General features: G+C 54.7%; 1 protein-coding gene across 1 annotated transcript; it reads left to right on the top strand.

Annotated features, from left to right (window-relative positions):
• Positions 1 to 1,770: 1,770 nt before the first annotated feature.
• LOC120319820 (avidin-like) lies at positions 1,771 to 3,951 on the top strand. Its single transcript, XM_039369081.1, has 4 exons — positions 1,771 to 2,049; positions 2,553 to 2,754; positions 2,989 to 3,080; positions 3,820 to 3,951. The coding sequence occupies exons 1-4, from the start codon at positions 1,957 to 1,959 to the stop codon at positions 3,859 to 3,861; spliced, it is 429 nt and encodes a 142-aa protein (XP_039225015.1). The 5' UTR covers positions 1,771 to 1,956; the 3' UTR covers positions 3,862 to 3,951.
• The last annotated feature ends 6,674 nt before the right edge of the window (positions 3,952 to 10,625 follow it).

The following is a 10,625-nucleotide window of genomic DNA, read 5'->3' as shown; positions in this document are numbered from 1 at the left end:
CAGATTTGGAAAAGGATGTCTTACTGGATATTTTATTTATTAAATTTAGACACTGCCCATCTCACTGTAAGTGACTCTGGGTGCTATTCAAAACAACCTTGGTGAAGTTTTAAAAGCTAAAAAAAAATATACAAAGGATAAATCAAGAGAATGACCTGGAAAATGTATTTTTTTAATGGAATCTACAAAAGGCCTTATTGTCAAACCCAAACCCAGAGTGCCAAGATGATGGGGAGGGGGGGGGCTTGGCTAAATCCTCAGAGATCCAGAACCAGGCATGTTTAGAGGAGAGAAGGCGGAGGGAGGGAGGGAGATGGCTGGGTTCCTCGCCTTCCTGCTCTGCTCCCTCTGTCCAGCCTGCCCCAACAGAACCTGGCCAGAGGGCAGAGGCAAGATGGGGGGGGGGAGGGAGACAGCAGTCTGGTGTTCTTGGTGGCTCCTGGAACAACGCTGTGGAGAGGAGCCACCAAGGATCGTTGGGTGCCTGCTGGGCAAGAAAGAAACAATGGAGAGATCTTTCTACTTTTGGGGGTTGAGGGTCAGAAATAGGAAGGAGCCGATTCCTGGGACGTCTTGAGCAAGCGAGAGAAGAGGGTCAAACCAAAGGAAAAAGCCTTGTTTAAAGCGAGGCTGCTGCGGATTCCGACGTTAAGAGGAGGGGAGGCTGAGACCCTCAACCAACACACCTGATGGGGAGGGAATCTCTCCGCTTTCTCACCTCCCGCTTCCAGGCCAACTTTCTTCAGGGGGCGCTTTGCATTCTGTTCTTCGCTCGCTCTGGGGGTTTTCGGAGAAATGGCCAGCCCCCCTCCGCCTCCTCTCCCAGGTGGACTGCAGCCACTGGGGGGGGGGGGATTTGTCTCCCTTCGGGAAGGGCGAGGAGTAACGCGGCCAACGGAACCGGGGATGGGGAGCCGGGCTTAGCGGGGAGCGGATTCTCTGAGCGCAGCAGCCCCGCCCTTCGCCCTGCAGAGCGGCGGATTTCGCCAGAAACGGAGAAATATTTCCCGGGCCGGAATGGAACCGCTGAACCCGGCTGCCTTCACGTGCGTGGGCTGCCAATTCGCACGCCGAACGAACGCGTAGGCCATCTCGGGCACAGGAAGGCAGACAGAAGGGAAAGGGAAGAGGAAGAGGAGGAAGGCGAGATGGTGGACAGCAAAAGTGGGGGAACGGAGGGCCTCGCAGACAGAGCAAGCAAACATACCAAAAGGGGAGGTCTCCCTCCCTCCTTCCCCATCTCTCTCTCTCTCCCTCAGACACAAACACACACACACAAATGCTTTCTCCCCCTCTCTCTTACACACACACACACACACACACAAACAAACGCTTTCTCTCTTTCTCTCTCTTACACACACACACACACACACACACACACACACACACAAATGCGTTCTCTCCCGTCTCTCTCTTTCTCTCCAAAGGCACCAGGACGAAGTACGGGGAGGGAGGGTGTGCAGCCATGCAGCGAAGGCTGATCGGATTCTTATTAACCATGTCATTACGGGGACGGGTGGCAGACCCTCCTCGACCGCTTTTTTTCTCCTCTCCTTACTTGTACATCAAGACAAGCCCCCCCCCTATCCTGTACCCCAGGCTCCCCACCCCTTGGCGTGGGGATTGGCTGCCCGGATGAGAGTTTAGATGTCCCAGGCAGCCAAATAGCCCTAGAAAAGTGTCCCGGGAGGAAGGGTCAGGGAGAGGAGCGCTGGCGGAGAGTGCCCGTGTTGGGGCAGCGGCGGTGGGCTTCCCGAGAAGTGCCCCCGCCCCCTTTGCTGCCGAAGTGCTGCTCAGCGCTCTCAGAAGGTCAGCGATTTCGCAGAGGTGTCCGCCCTTCGGGCGGGGATCCGTCGGCCCCTCCCGGTCGAGGGCTGTGGAGGGAAGCGGTGCGAGCGGGGCTTTATAAGGGGCGTCCCGCCTGGGATTGGCACGTCTGGATTCCTGGACACCACCATGGCGATAGGCCTTGCAGCTCTGGGGCTCCTCGCTTTTCTACTCTGCCACGGAAATTTTGCCGAACCTCAAAACTCGGAGCCAGCCTCCAAGGTCAGATGCGGGGTGGCGGGCAGAGGGTCCCAGCCTCCCCCGGGAAAAACCCTCCGCCACCAGCCTCTGCTCGGGTGGGCTGCAGGAGCAGCTGGTGGGAGCCGGCGGGTTGCGCAGAGGGTGCCGTTTCCTCGGGGTTGATCGCACCCGGTGCCGTCGCGCTGAGCGCCAGAGGCCCTGGGTCCCCGACGGACGGACGCCCAGCGTTTCCTCCTCCGTGCTCGGCCGCGACTCAGGCAACCTGCCGCCGGGGCTGGTGCTCTCTGTCGCTGCGCAGAGAACAGAGCGATCTGCCCGCGAGGTGTCCTCCCGCACGCGGTCTGGCAGGCGCCTCGACCGATGGATTTTGGGATGGGCTGCCTTTGCCAGCCTCACCCGGCGTGGGCAGCCTTGGCGGTTTTCAGCTCCTCCGGAGAAAATGGAGCCAGAATCTCTACCTGTTGGACAGGTGAGCTTGGCTAGCGCCATGACTCGCTTTCCTCCCCTCTCCCGCTCTCCTTTAGTCCTCCCTGATCGGCACCTGGAAGAATGACCTCAACTCCACCACGGAGACCAACAGCGTCAGTAACAAGGGAATGTCCAGCGGCGTCTACGAAACGGCAATCTCGGCCTCCGACAATCCCATCCGGCCATCCCTGCTGCAGATCATCCAGCGCCAGGATCCCGGGCCTGTCTTTGGCTTCACCATCATCTTTAACCTCTCTGGTAGAGCCACTCACTATTTGGTGTGGAAGCAAATAGAACGGGAGGGGGGAATCTAGTGGATGTCCCCTTCCTTAGATCTGCTTCTTTCACTGAATGTCCTCCCCGCCCCCATTAGCTGTGGTTGGCAAAATTTTGGAGCCCGTCAAACGTTCCCAACTTAAAGTAGCATCGGTGATTGGGGGTCTTTATAGGAAATATATCCCCCCCCTAATTGGTACAACTTTGATCTCCCAGTGAGTTTCAGGCCCCTATCTGGTGAACAAGAAGGGAATGGAACAGCTGAAGACAACCTGGCTACTGCAGAGAGAGGTGGAATCCGCGGCCAGGTAAGAAAACACGGGCTGAACTGCTCTGCCCCCTAACTGGAAGGGCTCTGGCCACCTCTTTTTCTCTCTCTTCCTCCTCCCCTCCCAAAGTGGCTCTTGAAAGGATGCCCCACGGGATGTTTCTGCACCCAGGGCTGAGCAGCTCCTGTGGGAGACGCTGGAGACTCCGTTTCTGCCACTTCCCCCACAAAGAAAGGCAGCAATGCTTTTGAGCAGCTTCCCCAGGTCATTCTCACTGACAAGTGTGGTTTGCCTGGCAACACAGTCTGGGTTGCCCACAGCTGGCAACACTCAGATTTGGCATTAATTGCTCTACTCAAATTGGAGAGCAGTAGCCCAGTACAGCCTCCATATTTTTATGGGGCAAAGAGGCCACCTGGGTGCCTTCCCTGAGCGCAAGGCCTGCAGCTCTGCTGCTCCCCTCCAAAGAGGCCACCTTCTCGGACACCTGGATGGAGCTGCTTCAAGGGAGGCCCCCAAAGACCAAGGAGACTCCGCCCAGCCTGCTTTGGGTCAATGTCCTTCTCCTCATCAGACGTGGCCTGCCTTGCGTGGCTGGGGACCTACCCAGCCCTCTCCATCCCCCAGAACCACAAGCATCCATTTCCTTTGTCCCCCCTTTTCTTTGTCACGTGGAATGATGCGCGCGCGGGGGGAGGGGTGATGTTCAGCCTGGGGAAGGGACACCAATCACGCCACCCTGAATTTTGACATTTCTGTCCCTCCTGCTTCATTGTAGCGTTGGAGCCAGCACCTTCTACCGCAGCAAGTGAGAGGGTGAAGAGAGTAAGGCTTCCGCGTTTGTGTCATGGGGGGTGACCCCCCCCCCAACCTCACCCATCAGATGCTCTTCTCCAATAAAATGTTTCCCTGAGCAGCCTCGGGCTCCCTGGTCTTTCAGAAGCTCCCGGGTGCCAGTCTGTACGTTTCCAGGACAGGCTGAGTAGGACCCCCATCTGGAGGTGGGGGTGGGGGAGCCCTCAAAGCCAGCTCTGGGGTAGAGTCTCTTTACATAGCCTTTGCCCTTGAAAACTTTGGGAACCTGCAGCCAATCCACTGAGGATCTGACTTATTAATTTATTAGGAAATTATTAAAGGAGTTTGCAAATGAGCCATGAATTAGCTTCACCCAGACCTGGTCAATCCCAATCACTTGGCCTAAGCTTTGCTTGACAGAGTCTTTGTTAGAACCAGCAGTTAGCTAGAACCTATTTCGACACTTACCTGAAGAAGCCAAAGAGACTGGCTACAAACGGTTCACTTATAATAATTGGATTTGCAATCAAGAATTTTGCAAGTGGGGCCATTAGAGGAACAAGAAAAAGTAATGTGGCATTTTGCTTAAAGATCCAGAGGGGGGAAAAACTCCACCTTAGCATGTCAAAAAACAACCCCAGAAGTGGACAGCTTATTTTATTTTAATACCTTTTTATGCCACCCATCTCACTAATAAAGCAACTCTGGGCGGCTTACATTTTAATAAAAGTTAAAAAGTGCTAAAAACAATTCAAACTTGAATAAAGAGATTAAAAGTTAAGACCCAAGGTGATGGACAGCCTGGGGGAAAGAATCTTCTCTACCTAATGAGACACCCCCAAGGTACCCCATCCGGTCGGGCCCCCAGGCTGAGCAGCTGAGCCAGGTTTTCAGGCTCTTCCAGAAGACCAGGTTTGTGTGTATGTGTGTATGTGGGGGTGGAGGATTCTCACCTCTGGTGGTAGAATATTCGGGGGGGGGGGCACAGCAGAAAATGCTTTTCTCTGGAGCCCAGCAGCAGAAATTCTTTGGCCAATGGGATCCAAATTAGGCTGCTTCCATGGAAGGAGAGGGGCCAGCTAGTCCCACTGGGGTGAGGCAGTTCCTCAGATACCCCAAAGCTTCACAAGTGCACCCCCATGCTTATTATGGGGTATTACCCAGCTGCATCTCTGTTCAGCAGATCAGGAACAGGTGATGAAATCTCAGGAAATTCTGATACGTTTAGGACTTATATTACTTTTATTACAAATTTACAGTAACAGAACCTTGCAAGGCTGAATCCTCTTCATCTTTTTGAAAGGGAAGAAAGTCCTTAGGTCTGAGACCCTTCCTCAAATTTTATTTCTGCCTTGGACACATTTTATTTTTCATCTGATGATGAGGCTCTTCCTCCCGTTTCCTCTCGTAGCCCATTCTGTCACCAGGGAGGTGCACCAGCAAATGGGTAATCTGAGGCAAAACTGGAACAGATGCGCACAAGAGAAGATAAAAGCAAAGGAAAAGGGGGGGGGGTTGGCTGGATCAATGGTCCAAGGAAGGGAAAGGAAGGAGTGGGTCTGCTGCCAGCAGGACTTGGTTGCAGGTGAACAAGAAAGAGGCAAAGAGCAGAGCTGCTGCTTCCCTGGGTCTTCTCCCCCAAGACTCCAGATGGAACTGGGCAGAATCACCAGCAGGAACCAGAAGACAAGAGGGAGGGAGGGAGAGACAGAGACAGAGACAGAGAGAGCATGGATGAGTTGAAGTCTCCAAGGCAGGTTGTCCAGGAGTCTCAAAGGAGCTCCTGGGGGCCATCTCAGACCCATCATATATTAGTGCTTAGTAGGAGCATCAAGGGTTTGGGGTGACCCTAAATCAACCTGATATTTTTTGACACTCTGTCTGATTTAGTTGATTATGGGAATGTGGTGGACATAAGGTATCTTTACTTCAGCAAAACATTTGACAAATATCAGTGAAATCCTGGTGAAGAAGAAGAAGAAAGCAACCTGTGGCTGGCCCACACTAGCATTACATGGATAGACCCTGTGGAGAGTTCAAATCCAACAAGGGCTTATTTATTAAAGGCTCCATATCTGATTGAAAAGAAGTGAGGAATTGCAGGACTCCATTTTAGGCCTTGTGCTGTTTGACATATTTATAATTAAATTAGGGGGACGGGGCAATTATCCGGGCATCCTGGTCCTCCCTTGCTGGCAACTTCATTTGGTGAAAGAAAGAGCAAGAGAAAATGCGATCCTGGAGCTAACCAAGAATCCCAGGCCGAGTTCAGCACCTCGGAGCTCCCTCTGGACCTTCTCAGGGCGGTCTCTGCTGCCCTCCCCAGGCTGGCAGAGGCTGAATTGGGAAGGGGCCAGGCGGAGACCCCGGGTTCCGGCGGCCAGAAGAGAGGCGGGAGGAGCGGAGCAGTATTGCCGGAACCCAGCTGGCGGCTGCTATGCCCATAAAACAAGGCTTCTGTTGCCCTGGAAATGCTTCCACCACCACCACCACCCCCGCCGGGGAACCCACGCATCCAGGCCGCCGCTGCTCTTCTGCTTGACGGGGAATCCCACGAAGGAGCTGCGGCGTGGGGGGGGGGCTGGTTTGAGACGCCTGGCTATCCCTGTCCTTCCTGCCCGCCCATTCACTCTGCCCTCTTCACGGTATCAGCAAGAAAAAGCACCTCGGGGCGCCGGGAAAGAGTCCAACTGCAGATCGCGAGGCCGGCGGTCGTCTCGGGCAAGGCGTCTCTGCGGTTCGCCCCACAAGGCGCGCAACTCAGCGGCAGAAAGCCTATCGGAGGGCTTTGCATGGTCTGCTGGACGTAGAGCTCCCAGAGGGAGGGGTTGCCTGAAAGCCTGGATTCCCGGGGGGGGGAGGAAACGTTTCTGGGGCAACAGAAACCTTGTTTTATTGGCATAGCAGCCGCCAGCTGGGTTCCGGCGTTACTGCTCTGCTCCTCTCGCCTCTCTTCCGGCCGGATCCCGGGGTCCCCGCCTGGCCCCTTCCGAATTCTGCCCCTGCTGGGGCACAGACGGCACCCATAGGAATGAGGAGGCTCGCGACGACCAGCCCTGCCGCGCGCCCCACAGCAGCTCTGTGAAGCTCTGGGGAAAGGAAGCCAGCCTGGGGAGGGCAGCAGAGGCCGCCCTGAGAAGGTCCAGAGGGAGCTCCGAGGTGCTGAACTCGGCCTGGGATTCTGGGTTAGCTCCAGGATCGCATTTCCTCCTGCATTTAATGGTAGTGCAGACCAGCCACAGGTTGCCTTTTTCTTCACCAGGATTTCATTGGTATTTGTCAAATGTTTTGCTGAAGTCAAATTAGGTAATGTCCGCCACATTCCCATAATCAACTAAATCAGACAGTGTGTCAAAAAAGATCAGGTTGATTTGGGGTCACCCCAAACCCTTGATGTTCCTGCTAAGCACTAAAATATGATGGGGCTGAGATGTTCCCCAGGAGCTCCTTTCAGACTCCTGGACAACCTGCCTTGGAGACTTCAACTCACCTATGCTCTCTCTGTCTCTGTCTCCTTCTCCATCTCTGTGTGTGTTTGTCTGTGTCTCTTTGTCTCTCTCTCTGAGTCTCTGTGTGTCTCTCTGTCTCTGTATCTGTCTGCATCTCTGTCTCTGTCTCTCTGTCTGTCTCTTTCTCCCTCACTCCCTCCCACCTATGTCCTGGTTCCTGCTGGTGTTTCTGCCCAGCTCCATCTGGAGTTACGGGGGAGAAGACCCAGGGAAGCAGCAGCTCTGCTCTTTGCCTCTTCCTTGTTCATCTCCAATCAGGTCCTCCTGGCAGCAGATCCACTCCTTCCTTTCCCTTCCTGACCACTGATCCAGCCAAACCCCACCCTTTTCCTTTGCTTTTATCTTCTCTTGTGAGCATCTGTTCCAGTTTTCCCTCAGTTTACCTATTTGCTGGAGCACCTCCATGGCGACATAATGGGCTACAGGAGGAAGAGTCTCAACAGAAGTGATGACCAGATGAAAAAAAACTGTGTCCAAGGCAGAAATGAAATTCGTGGAAGGGTCTCAGACCTAATGACTTTCTTCCCTTTCACGAAGATGGAGAGAGGGAGGTGGATTCAGCTTTGAAAGGTTCTATTACTTTAACTTTGTAATAAAAGTAATGTAAGTCCTAAACACACTAGCATTTCTTTATATTTCATTGCTTGTTCCTGATCTGCTGAAGACAAATGTAGCTGGGTAACATCCCATAATAAGCATGGGGGTGCACTTGTGAAGCTTTGCAGTATCTGAGGAACTGCCTCACCCCAATGGGACTAGCTGGCCCCTCTCGGTCCAGTGGAAGCAGCCTAATTTGGATCCCATTGGCCAAAGAATTTCTGCTGCTGGGCTCCAGGAGAAGATTTCTGCTGTGCCCCCCCCCCCGAATATTCTACCATCAGAGGCGAGATTCCCCCCCCCCAGACACACAAGAACACAATCCTGGCCTTCTGGCAGAGCCAGAAGTTCCAGTTGACGGTGAAGCCAAAGGTGGGCTGGAGCCCCTCGTGCTGGATGCCCTATAGCGGGGATGGCCCGATGGGATTGTCGGAGGCCGAGACTGCCGTTTTGTAGAGGTCGCTGAACACCCCCGTGTTAGTTACCGACGCTGTTGATCCATGGTGGAGTTGAGGCCATTCTTCCAGGTGCCGATCAGGGAGGACTAAAGGAGAGCGGGAGGGGGGAGGAAAGCGGGTCGTAGCGCTAGCCAAGCCCGGCTGTCCAACAGGTAGACTTTGGATCCATTTTCTCCATGAGATCTGAAAACACCCTCTACTCCCACTTGCCCGACCTCCAAGGCTGCCCACGCTGGGTGGGGCTGGCATAGGCGGTGCATCCTAAAGTCCGTCGGTGGAGGCGCCTGCCAGACCGCGTCCGGAACGGGACGACACCCCGCTCTGTCATCTGCGCAGCGCGCAGCGAGGACACCAGCCACCGCGGCAGGTTGCCAAAGAAGCGGCCGACCACGGAGGAGAAAACGCTGAGCGTCCGTCCGTCGGGGTCCCAGGGTCTCTGGCGCTCAGCACGGCGGCACCGGGTGCGTTCAACCCCAAGGAAGCGGCAGCCTCTGCGCAGCCCGCCGGCTCCCACCAGCTGCTCCTGCCGCCCAGCCGAGCAGAAGCTGGTGGCGAAGGGGGGTTCCCCGGGGGAGGCTGGGATCCTCTGTCCGCCACCCCGTATCTGACTTTGGCAGCTCGCTCCGAGTTTTGGGGTTTGGCAAAGATTCCGGAGCAACCAAGCAGGAAAGCGAAGAGCCCCAGAGCTGCCAGGCCAATCGCCATGGTGGTGTCCAGAAATCTAGACGTGCCAATCCCAGACGGGACGCCCCTCATAAAGCCCCATTCGTACCGCCTCCCTCCACCACCCTAGACTGGGAGGGGCAGGATCCCCACCCGAGGGGCAGACTAATCACTGGCCTTCTGCGAGCGCGCTGAGCAACACTTGGGCAGCAAGGGGGGTGGGGGCACTTCTTCTCGGGAAGCCCCCGCCGCTGACCTAACACGGGCATTCTTACTTGGCTGGCTCTCCGCTAGCGCTCCTCTCCCGCCATTGGTCCGCCAACGCTCCAACCTCGCCCCTTCCTCCCGGCTGTTTCTCGGAGGGACCGTTTTCTAGGGCTATTTGGCTGCGTGGGACACTTAAACTCTCATCCGAGCAGCCGATCCCCGCGCCAAGGGGTGAGGAGCATGGGGCGCAGGATACGGGGGAGCTTGCTTTGATGTACTCGTAAGCGGTCAAGGGGGGGCCGCCACTCCTGCCCCCATAATAACATAGTTAATAACAATCCGATCAGGCTTCGCTGCATGGCTGCATCCCCTCCCCCCATGTACTTCGTTCTGGTGCCTTTGGAGAGAAAGAGAGAGAGAGAGAAGGGAGAGAAAGCATGCATATGTTTGTGTGTGTGTGTGTGTGTGAGAGAGAGAGAGGGAGGGAGGGCTCCCCTTTTTGTAAGTTTGGAGACTCCGTTCCCCATACTTTTGCTGGCCAGCACCTCGCCTTCCTCCTCTTCCTCTTCCCTTTCCCTCCTGGCTCACCTTCCTGTGTCCGAGGTGGCCTACGCGTTGCCGTGCGAATTGGCAGCCCGGATGCTAGTTTAAACGTCTTCTGCAGCCAAATAGCCCTGGAAAACGCCGGGGAGAAAGGGGCGGAGCTAGAAGGCTGGCCTGGGATGAGCCGACGTAAAGGCAGCTGGGTTCACTCGTCCCATTCCGCCCTGGGAAATATTTCTCCTTTCTCTGCTACGCGAAGGGCTGCTGCATTTAAAATGAAATAATTTCTGGGGTTGTTTTTTGACATGCTAAGGTGGGGCTTTTTACCTCTGGACCTTTAAGCAAAATGCCATGTTACTTTTTCTTGTTCCTCTAATGGCCCGCTTGCAAAATTCTTCATTGCAAATCCAATTCTTATAACTGAACCGTTTGTGGCCAGCCTCTTTGGCTTCTTTAGGTAAGTGTGGTATAGATGCTAGCTAACTGCTAGTTCTAACAATGACTCTATCAAGCAAAGTTTATTAACATGGACTAGATCTGGGTGAACCTAATTCATGGCTCCTTTGCAAAAACCCTTTAATAATTTCCTAATGAAATAATAAGTCTGATCCTCAGTGAATTAGCTGCAGTTTCCAAATGTCTGTTTAAAGTGCAGAGCAGTATGGAGAGACAAGTAGAGACTCTGTACCCCAGGGTTAGCTTTGAGACCCCAACCCCCCCCCTCACCTTCAGATGGGGGTCCCACCCAGCCTCTCCTGGAAACCTGCAGACTGGCGCCTAGGGAGCTTCTGAAAGATGGGGGGGGGCAATGC

This window comes from Crotalus tigris, unplaced genomic scaffold (genome assembly GCF_016545835.1).
Source record: "Crotalus tigris isolate CLP2741 ecotype Arizona unplaced genomic scaffold, ASM1654583v1 scf7180000020963.25688851:1431469, whole genome shotgun sequence".
Classification (NCBI taxonomy): domain Eukaryota; kingdom Metazoa; phylum Chordata; class Lepidosauria; order Squamata; family Viperidae; genus Crotalus; species Crotalus tigris.
Note: the sequence above shows the minus strand (reverse complement) of the source record. Positions and strands in the feature narration are given on the sequence as shown.

Bases quoted from the DNA above. Each gene is read 5' to 3' on its own strand.
- LOC120319820 (XM_039369081.1), top strand. From the start codon at position 1,957: ATGGCGATAGGCCTTGCAGCTCTGGGGCTCCTCGCTTTTCTACTCTGC. The intron at 2,050-2,552 runs GTCAGATGCGGG...GCTCTCCTTTAG, and splicing joins ACTCGGAGCCAGCCTCCAAG to TCCTCCCTGATCGGCACCTG. The intron at 3,081-3,819 runs GTAAGAAAACAC...GCTTCATTGTAG, and splicing joins GAGGTGGAATCCGCGGCCAG to CGTTGGAGCCAGCACCTTCT.